At 41.7% G+C, this 24,793-nt stretch overlaps 2 protein-coding genes and 1 non-coding gene across 7 annotated transcripts in view; 1 reads left to right on the top strand and 2 right to left on the bottom strand.

Annotated features, from left to right (window-relative positions):
* Positions 1–2,426: 2,426 nt before the first annotated feature.
* Positions 2,427–20,315, bottom strand: TIMM23B (translocase of inner mitochondrial membrane 23 homolog B). Its single transcript, XM_065844007.2, has 7 exons — positions 20,182–20,315; positions 19,671–19,729; positions 16,490–16,583; positions 16,186–16,270; positions 14,046–14,104; positions 11,405–11,515; positions 2,427–3,080 (listed from the first exon to the last, which is right to left on the bottom strand). The coding sequence occupies exons 1-7, from the start codon at positions 20,276–20,278 to the stop codon at positions 2,965–2,967; spliced, it is 621 nt and encodes a 206-aa protein (XP_065700079.1). The 5' UTR covers positions 20,279–20,315; the 3' UTR covers positions 2,427–2,964.
* LOC136104817 (small nucleolar RNA SNORA74) lies at positions 14,466–14,668 on the bottom strand. Its single transcript, XR_010651799.1, has one exon. It is a non-coding gene; the product is annotated as a small nucleolar RNA SNORA74 (small nucleolar RNA).
* The window catches only part of PARG (poly(ADP-ribose) glycohydrolase), a 70,275-nt gene continuing 65,796 nt past the window's right edge, over positions 20,315–24,793 (top strand). For 3 of the 5 annotated variants that reach the window (XR_011740278.1, XM_071811762.1, XM_071811763.1), the window contains exons 1-2: positions 20,586–20,885; positions 23,910–23,976. Coding sequence is in view for 3 of the 5 variants with exons in the window: in XM_071811762.1 (XP_071667863.1) it covers positions 20,714–20,885; positions 23,910–23,976 (239 nt within the window). In the remaining 2 variants the exon portion in view is untranslated. The other 2 variants (XM_065844006.2, XM_065844005.2) reach the window with 2 other exon arrangements.

The raw sequence follows: 24,793 nt of genomic DNA, 5'->3' as shown, positions 1-24,793 counted from the left end.
CATTTAAAACACACGGATTTCCTATCTAGGATTTATTAAAGTACAGGGGTAACCTGTTAAAGTATAAAAACAGATGTCCCCTCCTCCTTTTTCTGTCCCAGGTTAGCTCAGAGGAAACAAGCTATGAACACTGGACCATTTTTTCTGCCCTAGTATCTATTTCCCTCCTATTTTCAGAATCCGCTTCTGCTGCACTGAGGAAGCTGGAGATTGCTACCACATGACCAGTGATTTTGTCAAGAATTTCCCCCAACTGTAAGAGAAGTCACCTGCTGCCAGGGAGTGGTGAAATTGCCTTTCTCCGTTCCAAAGACTACACAAAAGCAGCTTTACAAGATTCAAAAAGCTTTCATTACACTGGTTACCTCAGAGTCCCTCACCTGCTGCCACAGCATGGAAAGCTGTCTCAGCTCTATCAGCAAAACCAGATGCCATGCCTGGCACTGCAAAACAAAACACTGCTCTGCAAGATGGCCAAGGTCTCCGTGCTCACATTTATGTAATACTGCATGGGAGGACCAGAACTTGCTTACCAAATCCTGTTTGCAATGTGATTTTACTTCCTTTTATTCCTACTGAACTTGAATGTACTTTTGGTCACAGCTTGAAGTAGCAACTTTATAATGATTGTTCACCATTAAATTGTGAATACTAAGTCCTGATACAAAACATTATAAAGGTGTTCTCTGTATTCCATACTTAAATTCACCTCCCTCACTGCTGCCTCTGTGCTGGTTATTTCATAGCTCAAGCTATGGATCACTCTATATACAGAGGTTACGAACCAAAGCTCTTAATAACCCTAGAAACACAGCTATTTCAGAACACTGCACTCAGCTCTGTCCCCAAGACACGTGATTCAGGAAACCTGAGGTTACTGCAGACCAGATAACACACTAAGTTGCCTCAAGAGTCAGCCTAGCCTTAGTTGTGCCAAATTCGAACTTAAAAAAGCTTGTTCCTACATTGCTTCCAGTGCACCTAGAGGAGGAAAGACATTTGTTAAGCTCCACAGCTTTCCTGCTTCACTTAGGGGCAGAGAGCTCCTGGTTCACATTTCAGTCCTGAAAAAGTCTCTAGCAAAACTAAAGACACATTGCAAAGTTTCTGACACTTAAAAAGCAACCCTGCCCCACCATCAGCCCCCAAACTGACCATCAGTCCTTTGTCCAACCCTGTCGAGTGTGACCAAGAAACGTGGGTGGGGAGGAGCTCACCAACACAAATAGGAGAGGAAAAGCAGCCAGGAAGAAAGCGCACACATTTTCCTGATGTCCCACCCAACAGCACTGAACAGCTGGTGCCTGTGTCACCTACAGCCCGTGAGCAGGACAGTTTCTTTGGTGGCATGGTGCTCAAATGCTGGAAGGTCCCGTTCTGACATCACAACAGTAACACACAGGTCACTGAAAGGCTGTGGAGCGTAAAGCTTAACAAGAAACTTCACTTACAAAGCAGGTGAGAAAAGACCTGTTTTCTTTCCTTTATGCTACATCTTGTTGAATGCTGGGCATAAAGTACCTACTTTGCATCCAAGCAAAGCTAATTGAGTTCAACTGTGAAGGCTCGTTAACTAGCACACTTGCTCTATAAAAAGCTTGTCTTAGAGGTCACCTCTTCCTGAAGAGGCTTCTCAACAGCTGAATTTCTTCTTGGGGAAAAGTAAGAACAACTTTCTCTGTACTGCTTTTATGTTGTTTCTGTTTTCTTGAGTGTAACACAGTTATCAGGAGTGGTTTCAGTAGGGAGAGCTCAAGTAAACTCTTATTTTGCATTAAGTTGTCTGCTGAGAAGTAAGCTTCTTGTCTTTCCCTTGCTCTGCCTTCACACTGTCTCAGACCTGTTTAATTGTTTATAGACTCTATATAAAAACTGAAGGAATAAGCTGTTATACAATAACTCTAATTACTAAAATAATTCACAACTTACTGATAATTTATCTGTAAAGAATGCTTTGTATGTGGTTTAACACTGGAGAAGGTGTAGGCTCATCACACCTCTTTAGTCTGCCAAGACCCTACAAATGTTACTTGAGAGAAAAAGCTTGTCACTGATTAAAAATCTGGTAATAGGCTATGAGAGGAGTATTTATACTCCTTTTATTCTAACTGTTGGCTAAACAAGTTCTGAGATCCTGGGGCACCCAAGTGTTTTGATAATCTAATTGCAGCCATTCTGCAACAGCAACTGTACCTCATCAAGAAATATCCAGTTCCTTATCAGAGTAAGTAAGGGAGCAGAGTCAAGCCCTGGTCTGCCTCACCATCACCTTGCATCAGGAAACAATCAGCCTGTTAGTTCACTTCCCCCCACCCACCATCTCCCCCATGATTTTAGCACATCGGTCCTTCAAAACTGTAAATAAGAGCCACTGGATGTGGCACTTTGTCTTAACAGGAGCAGCAAAGCACAGAAACAGCACTGCATAAGTACCACCCTTTTTATTGATGATGTCCCTTTTTACAGCTTACCCTGCGCTGCCAGAATGCCAAGCCTTGCCCTGTGCCAGTTGCTGCGTAAGGCTCCCGCTGGCTCCAGCTGCCCGGGCGCTGCACGCTGACAGGCTGCAGTGACTTGCCCTACAGACACCGGTTCATTACACAGTGCTACCGTTGCAGTACCCGCAACCCAATGAACCTGGCAGCGCAGCAGGTTCAGCTGTGGGAGTGGAGCGTGCCTCGCAGCTCTGGCCCAGGGCTAGCTGGTGAGCGTGTCAGGGAAACTATCTCGGTGGCCACTCTGCTCGCTTGCAGGTCCAACAAACATTGCTGCCTCTCCAGTGACTGTCTGGCGGGAAGGAAAGGGCCAGTCCAGCTACATGATGTCATGAGGTTCCTTGCAGTATAGTTTCCTTCGGTTTCACACTAATTGTAAGTAAAATAGGAAGGGGCACCAGATAGATCTTGTAACTGGTTTGATGGTGACAATGCAATCATGTCCTCCGTCCAGTGCTGGCTGCCCTGCTCAGAGGGACTGCCGGGCTATGGAGCCCTTCATGTGCTCCCAGTTGTTATAGAGAGCGTAGATCCCGGTCAGTGTCAGACCTGCAATACCACCTCGTGCTATCCCACGCAATCCACCTGAAAAACAGAAACATTAAAACCCATTAAAGTTACATCCGAGGACATGGTCAGCTACAGCAACTTCCAAGAACCTGTTCAAATCCAGAGGAATCCCAGTGAAACACAGCTTTTCTTTTCTGAATGAATTTTCAGAAAGGGAACGTGTACTAATTCTGTCCTCCCCTCAAAGCTACTGCCAGGCTCAAGAAAGGTCATTCCTGATCCTGACACTAATTCTGCTGGTTTGACTTCTTAAACGTTACCACTACTGCCTGCATGAACCACTACTGAACACTCGAAGCAAAGACAGCTTTTCCCAAGTCCTACTTTTTATCTATTGCACCTGTCCTCAACACAGGTCTTTAGACAGATGTGACCTCTTCCTGCTTCAAGGGCTCCTCCATTTAGGATTTCAGAAGAGGAATAATAATCACGTTTGTCAGTTGCGGTAACTAGGTTTGGGGGAAAGGAGAAAGAGCAGGAGGGAAATAAATGAACACAACATAAACTGATGTGGACATAGCCTTGGGTACCAGAGATTCATAAGGGCTGTCATGCAGAACATAGCACTGCCTTTGTGCCTTTGGAATTTAAAAAGTAGGTGAAAGGGATCAACTGGAAAGGATTTACTAGGGCATACATTAAACAACTTCCTTTATTCTTACTACTATTAATCTTCAAAACTATTATCTTGCAATGGTAAAAAATTAGTCATATAGGTGATTTTAAAAAATATATTTTTAAAAAATTTTAACTGCTCAAGACTTGAAGCTTCTGCAAGTTGTGAAGGTAAAAATACAGGGCTAATACCAGAGGCCAACACACCTGGCTGGAGCCAGGAGTCAGCATCACAACTCCATTCCACCCACACAAGGGTTGTGGTGTACAGGGGCAGTAGTGACTTCTTGGTTTTTTTACTGAACAGCAGAAGGTTTCTATTCCTTAGTAGTAACAAGTGCCTTAGTAAAGCTCCCAGAACACACTATAAATGCACAGGCACATCTGAGAGCATGACTCTCAACACTAGAAAACTGCTCTGAATTTGATTCTGCACTGTTTATCAATCCTAGCCAAAGCAAGTTAGATAATGTGTACAGTGTAGAGAACAAGGCCAGTTTTCACTTACAGCTAGATAAAACCTGCCTGCTTTATTAGTAAAACCGACAGTGGAATTCAGGTTCCTCAAACTTGAAAAGAAAAGCATCTCAGTAATCAGTGATTTTTTTTTTTCCTTTCCATTATGAGCCATAAAGCTTTCTCTCAGAATCACATCTGGGCTTGTAGTGGGGCAAGAGGCTGTTGGCGTCAGCTAGACTGAGACTGCATCACCAGTGCTGCAAGATCAAATGGGTTTCACTGGAGGAGTTAAAGCTCCTCCCGTAGCCCAAGCACGTACTGAAACCAAGAAGCTGCAGAAGTGATATCAGAAGTTGGACTTGGTACTGCAGTCCATACCTAGCCATAGTCTCTAGAAATTTCATTGCCAGACCAGCTGTGACAATTCAAGGTTTTTGTCGGAGCTGAGAACTCCACAACTCGAAGGAACACCATACTGATTATGCACCTACGTGCCTGAATCAGGATTTAGCAATGCAAATATAAACTTCAGGATGAATTATCAAAGATAGGACTTGTTGCACAAACAGCTTTTCAAATGAAGGGATTGCAGCTGGGTACACAGAACTAACCATATGCAAGCAGCTTCTGGCAAAAAGCCACAGGTGAAATTTAAAGGACACTTTGTGCAAAACAAGTATTTGAGATAATCTGTAAAAATATTAACTCCTTGTTACTTTTGGGAGAATGAATAAAGCATTAGAGAGCTTGATTTTCTGCTGTTTATATTAGGAAGCATTTTTTAACAGAAGAAACCCCCAAAGAGGGCTCCTAATTGTTCTGGCGTACAGAGAAATGCACAAAATGTGGAACATCGGCATAGAATGGAACACAGTACAGAGCTAGGGCTGTTCCTGCAGACTCTTCCTTCAGCCCCTAGGTTCAATTTCCCTCCTTTCCCCTTAAACTCTTATTCTTCCTATGGAAGAAAGGTGGGCTGAAGGCTGATCAAGCCTGGCTCCAGACTGTGGGCAGTTAGGACTGTACAAGGAAGGTATCTTCTCTTAAGCTGGGTAGCTGAGCTACTTTCTAACATCCTGCCAATGTGGACAAGGTGCTGCTAAGATGTCCTGCTCAGAACACAAATGTTGTTAGTTTTCCTGTGCTGAGGTCAGTCAGGTGAGGACGGCAGGTCTGAATCAATCACCGGGCCTAAAGCAGTCTGTAGGTCTTGCAGACAACCTGGGGACTTCGCTGAAGAAGATGTTTCAATGGAAGTCTGTTTCACAAACAGGAACTAAACTTGTACAGTCGGTATACGTGCACTACTGAGTGAGTTTGGAAAAAATCCAACAAGAAGACATGTAAGAAATGTTTCTTACAAAGTTTCCTATGACTCTGCTGCAAAATTTTAACAGTAATTCGTTTTGTAGCAGTTGCATCTGATTTCTGAAACTATCTGCAGTAATTACAAAAAAAGGGAGAGAAAAAAACCTTCCCTAAGTGGTTAGATTTGCATTTGGATAAATACCTCCAGGTCTGTGGCAGACATCAAACAGTAAGGCACTGCAGAACGCAGCCTGGTTGCTGGGCAGGAAATGTTAAGCCCTCTGAGAAGATTACCTTGCTAAGAAGAAAAATTCTCCACTCCCATCCCAGCTGTGTTGGCAAGATAGAACACATTCCCACCCCTCCTTTGCAATCACTCTCTGCAGGCCTCTAATACAAAGTCTGACTTGACAAACTGCTAGAAACGTGGTTATAAGCTCCTAATCTTGCATGTCTGAGCAAGATAACTTCAAGTTCCAGCTGACAGACATTTCTGAAAGCAGGTATTTTGAGACCAGGCAACTTGCACAATAGTTGAGAAGCTGCCATGGGTTTCCAAAGATATATCTGATGTTCCTTAAGGGAGAATTTAGTTGTCTGTTTGGCTTTAGCTGCTGCATCCTTTCACCATACAGCACTGTCCCTCTTCCGTGCATTTATAATAGGTTTCAGAGTACGTAATGACACCCAGCATTCTGATAGCACAGCTTGGCATTTCTTCATGGAGTGATCCACTGACACCGAATTTTACTCATATAGCAAGTCAAATAATTATCTATATAGCATAAACGAGGGCAAAATCTTCCATTTGGAACCTTACCGTCTCTATTTTCAGAATGTGCTACTCCACTACCCTGGAATAGTTCCTGGGATGTTTAAAGTACAAACTATCCAACAGCAAATATTAGAAATACCTTAACTGAAAACCCATTTATGTTAAATGAAGTGTAATAGTTAACTTGTAATTAGCCTTCTGTCTTTCAGTCTCCCTCAGATCTTCAGAATGCAGTTTCTCTTCACTTGGGGCTTCTAGGACCAAAAATATTTTTAGACAGTATAAAGGGCTTGACTTTTCAAATGTACAAGGCAACCTTGGTTTCGCTCCAAATTCAGCACAGCGGTAGCTGACCAGACCCTCTGAACCATCAGGCAGACATTTGTTTGAACATCTGTGGGTGGTCCTATGTCCACAGAAAATTCAAAGTTTCCTCCTGCTGTTCCATGGGGGTCATTTTATGAAATCTTTTAAGTGTGGGCAAAGTACGTGGGTACAGAAATTACAGAGGAAACTGCTAAACTTTGCTTTAGAAACCATCAAGATACATTCCAGAAAAGCATGTTCCAGTTTCATACTGCTGCAGCTAAGATAGTATTGTGGTTAAAATATAGAAACAGCAAAGCTTGCAACAAGGAAAGTTTCCTGTAGTTACTGTGGTGCAAACGCTAAATTAAAAAAAAAAATAAATGAATTTACAATTTAATTTACAAGTTCAGAAGCTTTAAAGCTGTTGAAATTACTTTGCAAACATTATTAAAATACCCTGTTTTCTCACTGGATGAAAGCACAGAGCCTGACTGACAGGAAACTACTTCAGCTACTGTAAATGGCAGCAAGAACCCTGCAAATCCCACAGCACCGAGAACTTGGTTCACTGTTTCTGCTTAGCAGAGCTGGGCAGAAGGCTGCACTGCTTTCAGTGGCCGTGTGTGTTCTTAGACATTAGCCCTCAGTAACAAAGAAACACCCAACAAGCTATTACCTGCAGCACCTGCCTGTAGTTTGCCACCTTCTCTTATTTCAGACCTGAAACAAAATTCTTTCACTAAATACCATTTGTTTAATAGTCTTATAGACCTGTCACATTAAAAGCAGGTTTTAACAGAGGTTCTTAATTTCTAAACACCTGATGGCTCCGAACTTCAAAGTTCAGAAGCAAACCCTTTACTTGCTTTTCTTCAAATAAAGCAGTATATTAGGATATCCCAGGGCCAAACCTGCAGCACTCTGCAAGCTCCTCTTTCCCCCTCCCCACCAAACAGAAACAAGCAAAAAACCCTGTGTGGCCCAAAGGAAAACACAGATGGAGCCCAAAGGGAGGAGGCTTTTGTAGCTCCAGTAGTTAGCTAACACAACTGCCCTGAACTCCTACCCACATTTAGCCCTTCTTAATTAATTCATAATGTACTGACTTTTCAGGGTTGTTTTGTGAGGTCTTAAAATGATAACTACTCCCTTCAGCTATTACTAGCACGCAATTCCCTTCTCTTCAGATGCAGAGTTTTATACCAAATTATGTAACATCTCTTGTGCAAAAGGCATGAGATGCTCTATCTAGTATCAGGTTCCTGCTGCACAGAACTACAGTAAACAGATAATTTGTCCACAGCATTACTTTATTTTTGTTTTCCCTAGCCTCAACGGAGAAAAAAAAAAAATCTAAGAAAAAGAACATCTACAACCTGTGTAACCCTCAGATAAGAGGTAGAGGTTATTTAACTTTTCTGCTTACTGAAGTCTCTGACAGGAATTTCAATTTCAATGGCTGTTACAGAGTCAGAACAAAGTCCCACCTAGCTCAGTGTATTTTTCCCGAGTGATCAATCCTGTGTGCTTGAGGAGTGTGAGATCCTCAGCCAGCTGTACCTTTGTGACATGGTGACTGGAACCATGTGTGTTCTCATGGTGGGAGGGAATGATGGTGACATTGTGCACAGTGACAACCATCTCTCTGATTTCTGCTACTGTCAGAGACCAATATAATTATGAGAAAACAAATTAAAGAGGTTTGATTTAGAAAAGAAGTTGAAAATGCACGCAAGAGGGCTAAATATTTGTTTAAGGTATGTTAGTACTTCTGCTTAGTAACATTTATGAGAAGAAAAAAAACCCCAGACCCTGGCATAACAAATCTTAATTTCCGCCTTTGCTTGAAGAATAAAGAATAGGATCTTATTTAATGGAAAAAGCCATCCTCATAGACTTAGGGTACCAGATGCCCTAAAGCAAAACTCAAACAGGATCGACCAAGTTGCAACAACATTTCTACTACAAACACCACTGCCAAAGGAACACAAAGGGTTTTCTGTCATCCATCATTTAATTTCTACCCAGAACATCCAGCTTAAGTTGTGAGCTCAAAATGCAGCTTCCATGAAATTGCAAGTCTAGTGTAACAAGTAAGTACTGTATTCTCCCTGCTACATTTGGGCTAAAATCCAGTAAGTAAACAAACGTGAAAAGTAGAGATCACTTTGGTCAAAGGGATCAACTAGTCTTCTGGTTCCAAGTTCCTCAAATTAGCTTTACTTTCCAAATCAATTCAACATCTGTTAACCTAAGCCATCCAGTACGGTGAGACGGGTTCCAGCTAACACTCAGTTTATAATGTCAAACCAACAGATTCTGACTCACTCCCTGCAAGACCTTCAGAAGTCTTGGGGACTTAACCGCTTTAGTCACTTGCAATGGGGAACTTCCAGTGGCCAACGCCACTTCCAGTGAAAACAGGAGGGCTGAACTTACAGGCTGCTCACTTGCAGAATTTTTAATCTCCTCACACGTGAGCTGTGCTAAGTAGCCTTGCACAAAACTGCCCACAATCTAACAGCTTTAAACCATGGGTATTCTGCAAAGCCTTTTGTTGTTTAACTGATGGCATTTTGGTAATGATTAACACCTCTGCAAGGACAAATTGTGAAAACCAGGACCAGTTTAGGACAATAAATCTTGCCTTCAAAAAGTCTTCATGCTTTTTTTTTTTTCCTATCCACTTGTTCCCCTCAGCAAATGCTTAATTTGTTTCAGAAATTCAGTCTAGGCTTTGTAGTGTACCCAAGAGTATTTTTCAGTGCAGTGGAGTTGCTGATGAATCCTCCATCCGTGCTGTGTTTGAAAATAAACCAGAAAGTCGTAATAAAAAAACTGCCATACTTTACACAGTTCCTTTTAAAAAATGTTCCATATCTCTTTACAAAACAGGAAAGATGGAACTGGGAAATCCGAGTGTTTGAACAGCATTGCCTCCAACTCTGGATCCACCCTTTGTGGCTTACGGAACAGCCTTGATTTAAGTGGTGTGTTTGTGGGAGCTTCCAGCTGATACTAAAGTATGGGGACTTATAACATAAACGTCCCTGATGGCTTTCAAATTTTCCCTTTCTTAATGCCAATACAACATGGCATTCTGTGTAACACAGGAAACAATTACAATCTTGATATATGCCACAGATGTGAACTGGCCATTGGCATATGGTTTAAATAGTCAAGATTATTTTTTTTTTTAAATAAATATATATTGATGCTGGATAAAGGCATAACTTCAGGGGAAGCTTTACCATACAGTATTAAGAAGTACATTCTGGCATAAGGTGACAGGAGAGGAAGCAGGGGAGAAGCAGCAAGAGGGACAGAGCATGAAAGAAAAAAGGCAATTAAGATTGGAATTAAATTCTTCAAACAGATGTGAATATTATTTTATTCACTTCCAGAAGTAATCCTTCACCTCTCAGGTCAAATTTCCTGTATACGGTGAAAAGCATATTTCTTTTGAGTTTCTGTGCACTAAAGCTCATATGTACAACGCACTTGAAATAGGATACTGTAATGAACACAGACTTACTACGTTCACCTTAACCAGAGCTACTATTAGTTCAGTAGATCTTATGTTACAAAACAAAAGTCCCACTGTGCTCTGGTAAGAAAATTCTTTGGAGTGTCAGATGACTGTACATGTGACTGAGCAGCTATCCGTGCTTGCACTGCGCCAAAAGACAGATTACATGTAATGCAAGCTCTCTATTTCTGAAAGGTAAAGGGGAAGCTTCTGCTGTAGTGTAAGATGGCAGTTTTCATTCTTAGTGATAACTTCCTCCAGAAAACATTAGATTTCTATATTGCTACCCTATCTGGCTGTTGTTGGCAATCTGGCATATCACTCATGAAATCCCAAATAGTTGATTACAAGAGAGCCATGTGCTCTTGCAAGTGCACAAGCTAGTATGTATGAAGGCTGCTCAAGCCAATTATGTCTGGTTTCAATTAATCTAGGCCAACACGAAGATAAGATCTCCCAAGTTGTTTTGCCCCATATCTAAAGCTGACCTTCAGGAACGCTTCTAAGATCCTGAGGCTCAGTTAAGTATGCAAAAGTACGTAGGTTAATTCTAGAATTGTCTCCTCAGTAAAGTACAGGTAAATCATATAGCCAAACCTTTATCAATGTACTTAAAATTTATAGTTTTTTCCTATGGTAATGTCAATCTGTGGTACCCAGCAGTCCTCTAAAAATTATAATCCCTCCAATTGTTGAGCCTGGAATATGTATTAACAGGCATTTTGTTGATAAAGGTCAGACCCTCTCTTCTGCGAACAATTCAGTATGCGTCAGCAAATGAACCTGAAATGCACGCCGTTCACCAGGAACATTGTTTGTTGGTTTTGACCACTATGCAAAGACTAGAGTCCTACCACAAGACAACAGTTTCACAAACAGCTGATAGCCCTAACGGTAATAACCCTATATATTAGTTTCTTTCTGCATATTTGAATGGCATGAATTTGTAAAACTGGTTTACCAAAATCTTTCATTTTAAGGAAAAAAAAAAAAAGGATCCATGTTAAATTTTCATTCCTGATTTTCACTTTTTTGAGAGTGCATTTTTTTTATTAACCTTCATTTGGAAAGTTATTTTGCCTTGCACTCTATTTAGGATTGTACTGGATGAATACCACTGTTTCATTTATACTTAGAGAGAGTAGTCTCATTTTAATATTTCTAGTTATTGTTGTTAATCTTGGAAGTAGACAGCATCAATTCAGGTTTTTTCCTTTTTGGCAATAATTTCGTTTTTACACTGTCAGTTTTTGGAGTAGGATAGTGTCTAGTAAAAGTAATGAGAATCTTAATAATTAGGATAAAACACAAGAAAAGGAAACTAGAAACACTTTGCTACTCTACCAGTGCTTTTGTATAGCATTCCTGTCAAGGTTCCAGCAGCTATGGTATTCAGGTCATCTTCTGCACCTCGTGTTTTTTCAATGATGACTCCGAATGCACTGTAAAGTAGAGCTGGGAAAGAAAAACATCAAATTCAAGTTAAAACTCCCATTCTCTGAGACACAAGGCTTAGAATCCAGACTCTGTGTAACTGTTTAGACCATGCTTCTGAAACACAGATTTCCTGTTTATTTAAGAGGGGAGAATTCTCTGCCAAATCCTGTCTTTGGCATTTTTTTCCAGACCTACTTCTACTTTACAGGTAATTTTTCTTTCTCTAGTTATAGTTTGGTTATAAAGTAGCATTCTTCGTGACATCTAGTACTGCCTCAAGACACAATAAATATGTGATATAAAGCACTGACTGAAGTCTAAGCCAATTTTGCTAATTCAAATTTGTTTGAAAAACTTTGGAGGGTTTAACTTTGTACTAGCAGGCTTTATACTGTTTTCTGTGGATGGCATGAAACTAAACATCACTTTCTAGGTAGCAGGGATAAATGTTGCCCACGTGTGACTGAGATTAAATGCAAATTAAGTGCAGCATTCAGATCATGTTAGCAAGAGAGAGATGGAGTACAATGGGCTATATTCCCATTATAAATTACTATTAGATTGCTTGGGATTTGACATCTACAGCTGCTTCACCTCTGCCCAAATATGACAACTTTGTCCCCAAAGGGCTTTTTGCTCTGGGAGAACTTTGAGGACTGTCCTGAAAAGGATTAGAAAGAGAAATGCATGGGCTTTTAGTATGGATGCATATATAATCCATGCATTTTGATGAAGGGAAAAGGCACCCCCACCCTCATTCCTCATGATATAACCATATTTCATGCTGACACAAGATTAGAGTATGTCATCATTTTACAGTGATAAAAACTGCATGACACTTTAATTCACCCATGTCCTCCAAGAATCTGAAATCTTTACTTCTGCTAAAAAGCCTGTAAATCCTTCAAAAGCAACTAGATGAATGTTGATGAGTTGAACAGTAGCCTCTTTCTCCATTCAGCACAGGCAATGGTATTTTACCTTGTCTTAGTAGCATGTGGCATTAACAATGTGGGGAAAGAAAAGCTGAATTCAATATTTCTAAAATTTGTTTAACACAGATGTTGCTACCTCTGTTCAGGAACAGAATGGCAAAAATTGTCAGTAGTGACAAAAGCAATCTTCGAGGTACAGAAATGCTGCACAAGTGAAGGAAGATGCGGAAATACTTCAGCTCCTTGAAATAAGCTTCTCTGTTAGCTAGGACAAGGCAGAGCTAAACCAAATCCCCCAAATACCAAGTTCTGTTTAACTCTGACTTGGGAGGCCATATTTCATTAAAAAAACCCCAATTTGTTACTGGAATGCACAAACACTTTCTTGAGTAATCTTTCTTCAAACACAGCTGAAAAAACATGTTAATGTGTCACTTAACCTGGAACCTTGAACTGCAGGATGCCAGCATCTCGTTTTTCAGACATGTTTTGATTAGATTTGGAATAGAAAAAAAAAAAACCCACCACAAGTCTCCCTAGGCAATATGCATCTCTTAGGAAAAGTGCCATTCTCACTGTAGTTCAGAATCCCCTCTCTGACCATTGCCTCTGTACGATGCCTCAAAAGCTGATGGCTGCATTAAATAGCAAGCTTATCTACTCATTAGGAATAATACTGAAACAAAATGTAATAAATGCAACTTGGCCTATGCTTTGATGCAGTTTTCAAAATTCAAATATATGTAGACTGGGTTATAACATGATATAATCTCTGTTTTAAACATTGCTAATTTCTCATCTATGACCACTTTGTGAGGCAAGGAGTTCCATCATTAATCTTCTTCAAAATAATCAGTTTTGGATTTCTCTTTCAAAGTAACTGAGCACCCTTTGCTCTTTTAACATTGGGGAGGAAGAAGCCAAGGAGCTTGTATTCCACAGGGCATTAGTTATTCCAGGGCAACCAATGTGATTGTATTTCCTGTCCTACTTTCCCTCTAAACCTCAGTTCACAGAACTTTCTCACACATTAGGCTTTTGGTCATTTTACTTTCTCATATTTCTAACCTGTATTACTTACAAGCAATGTTCAGATTTAAAGAGAATGATATCATATGTGACTTTCCTAGCTAAGCTACCATTATAAAAGGTTTAGTCTTCAAGTCACTATCACATTTCTTCTACAAATAAACATTTTGTCCACTCTTAACTGGAAACAGGAAGCTGCTCACATGACTAGAGTCTCTCCTTAGGTTATAAAGTTATTGCAGAGTTATCCAATTATAAATTGTGAATTAACTGGAAATTATTGACAATAAGAGTTACTTACAATTTTCAGTTATTCCATAGGTAGAGTTCTTGTTTGTAGTATACTAAAAATTTGGGGGGTAAATTACAGGCTTTTGGCTACTTAAGCTTCAAATCCTAATTTAGTCTTCAATTTCCTTTTCAATGTCTACTGAAATGCTCTCATGTCCCAAAGGAAAAAAAAAAACCACAACAACTGCAGTTTTTCCTTAGGGATTTCATAATGAAAATTTAGAGAATACACTTTCACATCAAACAGTTACATCTTTAAATTGTTTTTCTTACAAGATAATGAGCTTACTTACCCAAAGATCCCAGAGTGTTAGCCCATAATGCTCCTTGCCTTGTCACCATATTTAGAATTCTATAAAGAAGTTAAAAAGGTTTTAAAACATTTAGCTCTCTGTATTGACACTGAGGCAGTGTTTATGATAGTTGATAAATGTTCCTGACATGGTAATTACACATAACTACTGAGAATGACTGATACACTTATGCTGACTTAACTGGGTGAAAGAGCTCCAAGAAAGCTACTGCTCTTTGAGAAGCTGCAAGTAACACAGGGATCACATGTCAGGGAGCGTGGTGATGCTTGAACAAATGGGGTGAGTATTAAAAGCAAGGCTGAACCAAAGCAAGTCAGGAAGAAAATAAAAGAAAAGAAACAGTCTTTTGTGCTGCCATTTGTCAAACTAAGAACAGGTAAGGTACCCAGAGTATTTCTGTATGTACGCTTCCAGACTAGCACTAAAGAGGGAGAGCAAATCTTTAGTGCACTCTCAGGGAAGCACAGTGCCACTTTGTTCTGGCATCAGCTGTCTCCAGAACGGTGACAACAGCAGCCAGAAGAAATGACTGATCTTTATCTCCCAGCAGTGTAACACTATCACAGGCACAGTCCTGCTCTGGACAGCTGACTACCACTGGAACTTAGTTTATCATTTGAAGCAATGAAAGTGTCAACACACTATGTTCCTTCTGACTTGAGCTCATTTTCCACTACCTCTTCATTTTTTACAATTTTCATTAGGAGGTACAGGCCATCACTGAATATGGTTAGGTAATGAACTAAACAATAATGAAAAACTTAATTTTGAAATGAGAAAAAATCCAAGAGGCTAGTTTATTGACAATCTCCACCTAATTACAAGCCCCACCCTCATTTCGTTAACATTACATTAATTCTGAATTGATCAGAAAATTCGTAATTTTACTAACCATGACATACTATGAGATATTTGATGACAGGGGATTACCAGCAAAATTCAGATTCTCCAAAACAAAATAAAAATTTGTGTACTTTAAGGATAAATTTGAAGGAAATCTAGCTCGGCAAGTCTCTTCCCTGCATTTGATTAGGAAAACATGGAAGGAACTTAGCACAGAGTTTCAAGGTGATGACTTTCAACAGGCCTTCTCCTGTGAAGGGTGAGGACCAACAGGAGCATGTGCAGTGCCTGCCACCTGCTGGGCTCGACGCTCCAACCTTCCCACTCAACCTGTCTGACTTGGTTCATTCCAAATACGTAAAATAAAATTCTGTTCATCTAGAGCATTATAGAAGAGTCATAATTATAGTGGGGAATGTGGTTCTATCTCTAATGATAGAGATGGTAAAGAAGGAGATGAAGAATACAGAAACAGAATTTCAGAAGTAGCAAAGCCAGTAAAAACTGTACTAGGAGATATTAAAATCCTCCTCTAAAATTCCCCTTTTCCCCAAAGTACTGTGGAATTGAAAATGGTTTCCCCCAGTTATTTCACTCCTCTGGTTTCCCACATCTCCTTCACAGGCACTTAAGTTTTCTTATATTATGTCTAAACTACTAATAATTCTAGAAGGAAAAGCACACTGCAGGAAAAAATGTGTTCCTATCTTTACTGTGTCCTTTCAAACGATCAGGTAAGGTGAAAACATGGGAATGCCATGGGTGTTTGTGCATGCTGTAACAAGAACAACTTCTACTTGCCCAGTAGCATGTGCCTCTGTCATCCCTAATGCAAATCCAGGCAGGACCAGGTTCACCATTTTAATCTCTTCCTGGGTTTGGTTGGAAAGTTTGGAAGAGAGAACTTGCTCTCATGTAAGTGACAGCAAGAAACAAACTGTGCTGCTTCTGGGAATATTTTGACATAGAAAAACACTGTTTTGCCTTTGAATTAGATTTCTAGTAAATACCAAAGTAGTAAATCTCAAATATTTAAAGTAAGTCAGGAGACATACCAATTGTCACTAAATGAAAAGCAAAATGCTTGAACTGAACATCATTGTAACTAAAATCACTTTATAACTTGATGAAGACAAACACTGACTCTTATTTGTCCCTACTAATGACATAAAAATACATTTATTTTTGCAGTATATTCAGAGTTAACATTATACAAGCTGGAAGAAACAACTCTGTCACTAAGGTGTACTTTTTATTTTAAAGATTAAATACTTACTGTACATTTCTAGGTTTTGACCATGCCATATTCTGTGTCTCCTTCAAGCCAAGTCGTAAACCATTCAGCGCACCAAATGCTGCCCCTAGTTAGCATAATGAGTTATTACTTTTTAAGAAGGTAAAAAACAAAGGAACACAAAAAACAATACCAAAAGCAAATACCAAGAATACACCTCAGTGTACAGACTGAAGTCAAATAGCTGTTTATGTAAGACTAGAGCGCAGAACAAGACATTTACAGTCTCCTCAGTACAAATGTGTTACCTGGACAGCTGGGAAAAGTGAAAAACACAACCACCCACCTGTCATACAGCATCCTCCAATGGTGAAAAAGGCCAATTCAAATCTGCCTCGAGTTTTGTTGGCTCCTGTGGGCAAGATAAACTCATCTGTATCCTGGGGGAAAACAAAACAAACACACACTTTTGTATTTTCCAAGGGTACCTGCTTCAAAATGTAGGTCATGTCCAAGTTACAATGACCTAAATTAAAAACAGATACAACCAGAATTTCTGGAAAACTGTTGTGTACAGCAGCACAGAGGTGGAATACATTATGTGTATGCTTTAATAGCAATTAAAAAAAGGACTTTAAAAAGATAAACTGACTGACAGCTTTTTTTCCCCTAGCTGTCCTTTTTATAAACTACATCAGGCAGCCAAACAATTCATATTGTGTGTACTATGTGTCCTGTCGGTTTGTTTCTTTTTTCTTCTTTCCTTTTTTAAAAAATGACTATTTGCTTAATTATTTAATCATACCTTGCCGCTGGCAATACAAGACTCATAGCCCTGTAAAAAATTTCCTGTTGTCTGATCATGCAGCCCTGTTTCCTCCTGGAGCAAACCAGACTGATGCAGTAATGCTTTAAGGTTTTCTGCTACTCTGACACTGAAGAAAAACTGCCTTTGTAGTGAAAACTATTTCCTGTCACTGAAATAAGTGACCTATTTTGAAGACATGAAAAAAGGAATACATTCAAAACGAGTGATGATCAGGCATGAAATATGCGAGGCTGGTGGTTGTTTTTTGTTTGTTTGGTTTTTTTTTACTCCTGCATTTTTCTCCCACAGGGACAGGCTTGTGTTCTCGTAAATCAGATTTGTCTAAAAAGCTAGATAACTAGCATATGTGTAGAGATAAGGTGGGCCAAAGCACTTTTTCAATATGAGACCTTGAGAAGATGCACATATGTTGATAGGGTACTAAAGCAGTAAGATCTCTTTTTATGCTTATGTGTTTTCCAGTTGTATTATTCATGCCCCATTTAACTGACAGGATGGCAACAACTGCAGGCTCAACTAATTGCATTTTAAGGGGTTTTCTTAGCTTACACTTAGCACTAAATGTGGATGGCAACACAGAAAAAAACACACAGCTTCTGAAACTTTGAATACTGTATGAATAAACTGAACCTATAATATGGTTTCTATGTTTCCTGTAACTGGAAATTTGGAAAAATTCAGTGTGTACACTAGTTAGCAGTTTCTTAGAGTTTTCCTTGCTGTCCAAAAAGTCAGGATGAAGCAATCGCTGTCTGTATATAACTTCTCTGTTTCTATAGAAACAACAACCTAAGAAGCCCATCCTCTAGGCCTGTTTTATAAAGGATACCTGCTGAAGGTAACAAAAGCACTGCAGAAAACACATCAGTTTGTGCCTGTACTGATGAACTAACAAGGAAAGTGGGTTTTAAAGTGAAGACAACCACTGTAGCATTTGTTATCCTGGGAAGGCCATTGTTAAAATGTTAAGATTCTCAACAAAAAGGCTGATTTTCTGCATTCTGAAAGCAAATGGATAGTCTTTAAGTACAGGACATGTTCACCCCTCCACACACACCTTCACAGACAAAACAATTTAAAGGCTAGGACTTTAAGTTCTTGTATTTTAAAATATTTGCTACATTGTTTTCCTTGAATTTTTGAAATCACTGAACGGTTAAAGTTGTAAGGGACCAATGGAGACTGTGCAAAGCCCTTGCTCAAAGCATGGTCAACTAGTGCTGGTTGCTTAGGACCATACCCATGTCTTGTGCATCTCCAAGGATGGAGACCCCACAGCTTGTCTGGGCAACTTGTTGTGGCAAAAAAAAAAAAAAAATCCCAGATTTAAATGCCGTTCCCTTTTATTTCAATGTACTTAGTAGTGTTAAGCACAAAGAGCAGTGAAGTGTTACAACACAAACTGTAGCCTCTAAAGTTATGTCAATAGGTATTTTTAAACTGTTTTGTAAGTTACTCATGACACTAATGCAAATACCTTCTTTTCTTTCAAAACAAGCTTTAAAAACAAAAACAAATAAGCCCCAGAAAAACCAAAACAACTATTATTATACACACACACTTTGTTTCAAAAACTCTGTTGTACCATTTTTAACACCAACATGATCCTAGATACACTGTACTAATACAACTTTATAGGGTATTTTTGGAAGAAGTCTAAATAGCAGCAGCAGGCAAGATAATCATGCTAGTGAATCTGCTTCGAACAGAGGCATATCCTGTTTTCTACCATTACAGGAGTGTTACATTGTAATATTGACTACAACAGCTTCTAATGAAAGAGAAATATAAACAGCAGTCACTAGAACTGCATTCAGAGCTTTCCCCTTCCAAAGTAGCGGTGCACCATGAAACAAAAGGCAAACAGATTAGCAGATACTAAACAACTGTTGACCCTCAGTGCAAAATTTCAGGTTCTCAGATAACATAAGCCATTTGTATATAAATATAGAGAAAATATTAACAAAATAAAATCATTAAAACATGCATCCTTACTGGATTAACTTGAACCTTTTCAGCTATAGTTATTACTGCTGAGAAAGAAAAGTATTGTAAGATTTTAAATTATTTTCTTTATGGCAAATAAATGGCCTACGGGCCATCATTTAATGTTAACCAATATTAAGTTGTGTAAGTACAATAGCAACATTATTCTGTAGAATAAAACAGAAAGCTCTGCTTCATGATCGTTTCCCTTTAGCTGTGAAACGGCATAAGGAAAGTGGTGTGAATGACAGAATATATGATGGCAAACCCTGTACCAGGTCTGGGGTTTGGCTGAATACTGAAAACTGATTGAACTCATCACAGTATAGAAAGCTCATCTATCAAAAGAGGGGAGAGTTTCTGGCTGCTCTTACTGACTGAGGGGGCTTAGAGGAGGGTGTGACAAATGCCAAACTTGTGCAAGGGTATGTTGGGGCTGTGTGCCCCAGAGTAGGGGGAGAGACCTCTTATTTTCAGTAGTGGCAGGCTTATAGTGACACAGCCGTCTTGTGCTCTATATTAACACTGTTGCTCCTAGATGCCGCGGCACTGGAAGTTTTTATTAGGAATAATACTGAAAAAACTGTTTCTTTGAACTGCTCTACACTTCAGTACACACTGCACAGCACTGCAGGATTCTTGAGATCTTCACATGTGACTGTACAAACAATGGAATCGAGTTCAATGCAATAAAAACCAAGTGTTTTCTCACCTGTACTAGATATTTGGGGTCCAAGTTTAAATATGGTGACAAAGGACTCATTCCAGTTACTGAAAGAAAATAAAACAAACAGAATGACACCAATTTCCCTGGTAACAGTTTCACATCCGGTCATTTAAAGGGGCAGACCGCGTGCGGGGAAGCGGTGACACTCCTGCCGTTCAGTCGCACAACTGATAAAAACGTGGCAGGGAGACAACCGCGTTTTCCGGCAGCGCTCCGGGAGCAGCGCGGGCGGGCCGGACGCGCCGCCTCTGTGACCGGTGTCGGTCTCACGGCGCTGCCGCCGCGCGACGGGCTGGGGCGGAACCTGCGGCCGTGCCGGTCGGGGCAGCCGCGTAGGGTCCAGCGGCCCCTCAGCCGCCGCGCTGGGCCGGCCCTATCCCAGCTCGCTCCAGGTCACTTGCCGAGAGCGGCGCGGCCGCCGCCCGGCCCTGCCCCGCTGCCGGGAAGCGAGTACCGCCCGCGGCCCCGCCGGTCGCCCCTGCGCGCTGGTACTCACGCGGCACCCCGGCCAGGTCAGCGTGTGAGTACCCGGCCCCGCCGGCGCCGAAGAGGCCGCTGAGACCCGTGCCCTTGGTGTTGCCGCCGCCCTCCATGGCGCCGCCGGGCCTCACGCCCGCCGCCCGCTGCAGCAACGACCTCCGCTGCAGCAACGACCTCCGCGCGCCGCCGTAAAGCGCGCCGCGCTGCTTTCCGGCCTGCGCGCCCGCTGCCGGCAGGGGAGGAGCGTGGTCGCCATGGTGAGCGGGGAGGCGGGCGGGCTGGGGGGGTGGGGGAGCCATTTTGCTGCGAGCTGCCCCGGCCCCCTCGCTGGACACGGGTCAGCCCCGGCCCAGCTGTTTCTTCCACGCATCCCGCCGAGGGCGCGGTCGGCGGGACGAGCCCGGTGCCGCGGGCCGGAGGATGCGGAGAGGCAGAGCCGCCGCACCGTCGCGCCGTCCCCGGGGGGCGGCTGCCGCCTTGGCTCGGCGGCTGCTGGCGGGCCCGCGCGGCTGAGGCGGGCTGGGCGGGCGGAGGCGGGCCCGCCGAGGATGAGTGCGGGCTGCGGGCGGGACCCCCCTCGGAAGAGAGCCCGGCCGAGCTCCGCCAGCCCCGGCGGCGGCTTCCACGGAGAGCGGCTGCCGCCGCTCGGTCCCCGCCAGGAGGGGCCCGGGGGCAGCAGCTCCGGCGGCGGCAGCCCCACCAGCGCCGTGGGGAACAAAGGTTCGTACTGGCCGGGGCTGCGCCCCCCGGGACAGAGGGGGCGACCAGGCGAGGGTTGGACGTGGAAGTGGCCTCCGAAAGGGGCCGTTTCGGGGTGCGGGGGACGGGTCGGCTTTCCCAGCACAGCCTGGGCAACGCTGAACTTGCTCCAGCCGGGCCGGAGCGCTGCTCGGCGGCCCCGCCACCCCGTCCCGCCCCCGCTGGCGCCGCGGGAGCCGCGACCGCGTCTGGGGCTTGGCGGGCGGTGGCGGTCGGGGGCTCCGCCGGGTTGCGGTGTCCCTGCCTGCTGCTTATTGCATCTCTGCTGCGCTTCTGATGCGCTGAAGGGAGGGCAGCGTTCAACGGAGAGAGGCGGTTGTGCCGCACACGTCCCCTCCCGAGAGCTGTCGTGCCACATCGGGCCCGGATCGGCTCTATCTTGGCGTCCCGGAGCCAGCCCGTCCCGGGGATCCCAACCTGGTGGTGTACAGGATCGTTATCCTGGCTTCGTGCCCGATTCTTTACAAACTTTACAGTGCAACCATCCAAGTGAGGAGTGGGCTGCTAAAGGTGACATGTTTTGTATGTGCGAGTACAAATACTTGTTGCAAGAGAAATGAATGACGTTCAGCGGGGTGTCCTATTGGATTATCACGGTGAGGAGGGCTGAGGGTGATGACAGGAACCCACATGGGCATGTGGCTGCGGGCCCAGGGCGCTGCTGGCCATGTGGGGTGCTCTTACAGTGTGACAAAGCTGCGTGGGAAAAGCTCCCACGTGGCTTCCTTAGACTGTTTTTATTTGGAAACAGCACTGTCAAAATAAAATTGTAATGCACGATAAAGTACCTATTTGAGGAATCGAGAGGCATGCAGGGATGGAAAAGAAAAACAAACAGACTTGCTGTGGTCTTCAGTTGATGAGTAAAACCTCAGTAACCAGTAACTGAGAGGCACCTTTTAGTTTGACCTTGTATGTATGCACTCCTACAAAGTGATAAATACGAATCTTATAAAAATTCAGTATTTTTCCTCTGTAGTACATTCTGATGAACAATTTGTTTTATGAGAATGATCTGAGGAATCTTGAATAGAAATTTAGGGACCACTTTAAAAAAAACCCCAACAAAGTCTGTTTTTATTTTATACACTGAATGCAAGCATATGTTGACTTTTTGTGCCTCTTATGTTTTTATCACCTTATCTGTAGCAAAAAGAGATTTTAGTAGTATTAAAGAGAAATGCTATGTGTTGTATTTGTTATAGGGTCTAAGTGGCTAGTGAGATGGGAAAATACAGACCAAAGCCATTTTGTTCTGTGCTGCTGCTATAATTTATATTTGTTATGTTAATGAATAAGTATTCCTTCATAAATGCAAGTTTATACCTCAAGAGCCTTTGGAGAGGTTTATTCATCCCATGTTTTAACATGTCTCTTCAGGTTTTTTCTTTGTCTGCTTCTTTCCCTTTTCCTGTAGGCAATTTGGGTTAACACTTCAAATATAAGAAAGTGGAATTTGGTAAACAGAATGACTAATGTACTTTTTAGGCTATCTTTAGAAATAGAAATATTTTTGTTCATGAAATCCATAAAGCTGTTGTTTTTGTCTGAATGGGGTGAAGCTGAGGATTTGATGCAGAATTGAATGGCTGAGTATGGCACAGGTATCTTTGTGTGCTCGATCTACACACGACTTGGCATTACTCCCTGACGACCTGGTCACATGGCGGCAATTTTGCACTATTGTTTGTGCTGTTTCAGAAGAACTTAAAATGACTTAAATATTTTCTGGAGATTCCTTTTTTCATTCTAGAAATTCCGTACTTTTGATGAGGATATTTGATAACCAGCTGTGGAAAATTGCTCAAGGCCTTGAATGTTGGGGAAAGCTTTTATGAAACCATGTCCTGTGGCTTATGCTACAAGTTACACAACCCCCATTTGCAGTAAAATGCTGAGTCTTTCAGTAGTGATTGTTAATCAGAATAGCCAGATCTGCTGTACTGGTTTTTAAGTTCTGCAAAACTACTGTAGCAATGGAGAAACTACAGATTTTACTTACCCAGTGAAAACAGTGAGTAAACACCTTGCACAGTCAGCAGTGGCAGGTAGATAACTTCTCTTGGCAAACGGAAAGAAAGGAAACTGAAGACAGTTGCCAGTTTTTCAGAATTACCTTTAAGTAACAACAAAACAAAACCCAAAAAACCTTTCTTATGCTAATTGAGATTATGTTCAAGTTGTGAAATAGCTGCTTTGAGTTTTTTCTTCCTATTCTGCCTTTCAAGTCTCTGCATAATTATTTCACATGCTGCTGTTCTATTGAAAGGTTGTCTGAACTGCAACATCACCAAGATAAGGCTGATGACATTCACTGGAGCTGTATCCTTGGTAGTAAATCTGAAAAAAATGTGTCCTTCACATTTGGCTGCTGTTTAGGGAAGTAGAATTGATAGGCTTTAGAAATTGCTCATGGATAGAGAGGAAAAGAAAGACACCTTTTCTCATCACTTTGAATGTGCACAGTCTTCATATTAAGCCTCATGTTTCACTGTATGCTACGTGCAGATAAGGTTCTCAGCTGGGTCTTCTAAGATGCCTTGTTGCTACTTGTTTTGTTTGTTTTTTTTTTCAAGGTGTTGTGGTTTTGTTGTTGTTTTTTGTTAGGTTTTGTTTGCTTGTTTTAAGTTATGTCACATTACCTGTTCATTTCAAAATTCAGCAGAGGTCTTTCAGGGCTCACTGTGATGGTGGTGACAGCGGTTAAAGGTGATAGTAGGAGCTGGAAAGTTCAAGTTGCCTTTTTTTTTTTTAATCTAGAAATTCACTGTGGTTTTAAGCATAAAAAATCTTGGATGGATGCTGACTGATACAAATTAAATACTGTGTCACATGTAGTTTTAAGAGTATTAATGTCTGGATGCTCCCTATAGTAAAGATGAAGTGTTTTTATCTTCATCTAGTACAGGTCGTTTTACTCATATGCAATCATGTTGCGGTTTTGTCATGTTTCATTTAATAATGTAGTGAACTTTTTTTTGTCAGTTTGCAAGCAACGGACAATTACCGCTTGGTTGGAGAACAAAGGACCCAAGACAACTGAGTCCAAAAGGTAAAATACCCAGCATTTCTACTGAAAAGTTGTGTTCTTTGGGTGGGCCTGTGGGGAACTAAAAGTGCAGATTCCCAGTGCCAGCTACTGTCAAAAAGGCAACCGCATTTCTGTGGCTGCCCTTGACACTTCTTCTTGAATGTCACTAACTGACAGACTTGTGCTACAAAAAGCTGACTAGTCCCCCATCCCTCCCCTCTAATCCCTCAAAACCAAGCTTCTTTGCTGCCTTAACTTCCTGAAGCACCTTGCTCCGTAGGTGAATAAATTCTTCTGCTCCTGCAAAGGAAAAGATGGGAACTTGCAAGGAGGGAAGGCAAAGTGCGACTGCTGCTCCCAGTGGCAGCCAACCACTAGAGCGAGTTGGCTGTAATATCATACTATGTCCTTAGTCAACAGCTCTGATTTTATTTTTGTTCAATGTAGGGCAATAACCATTACAGATTTTTGTCTGTTGGTCCTGCATTCACAGTTTTGTTGTTAATTTACAGACAAAAGTCTGTTTTGGTTTGTCTTGTTGTGATCATAGTATAAGCATGTGCAACTTGATTTAATTTGTACCAGAATTTACAGTTGCTCAAACGTACATTCAGGTTATTTTGTGAAAGATGTTATAAATGTTCTGCTGCTGAATGGCACCAGGTACAGTTTGGTATTTTCTGCTGATGTAGTCTGTCTGGAGCGATGTTTTCAAGGCAACCTTGAAATTTAACTCCTAAGAGCTTAACAATCTGGTGTAGAGGAGTATCAGATATTATTTTTTTTGTAATTGCAATTGTAAATGTGCTGGTTTATTTTTCATTGATGTTTGTTGATA

This window comes from Patagioenas fasciata, chromosome 8, assembly GCF_037038585.1.
Source record: "Patagioenas fasciata isolate bPatFas1 chromosome 8, bPatFas1.hap1, whole genome shotgun sequence".
In the NCBI taxonomy this organism is placed as follows: Eukaryota; Metazoa; Chordata; class Aves; order Columbiformes; family Columbidae; genus Patagioenas; species Patagioenas fasciata.
The sequence above is the reverse complement of the archived record's forward strand: the minus strand, read 5'-3'. Positions and strand labels throughout refer to the sequence as shown.

Bases quoted from the DNA above. Each gene is read 5' to 3' on its own strand.
- TIMM23B (XM_065844007.2), bottom strand. From the start codon at position 20,278: ATGGAGGGCGGCGGCAACACCAAGGGCACGGGTCTCAGCGGCCTCTTC. The intron at 16,271-16,489 runs GTGGGTGGTTGT...TATGCTAACTAG, and splicing joins TGGAGGATGCTGTATGACAG to GGGCAGCATTTGGTGCGCTG. The intron at 11,516-14,045 runs GTAAGTAAGCTC...TTTCTTTCCCAG, and splicing joins TAACACTCTGGGATCTTTGG to CTCTACTTTACAGTGCATTC.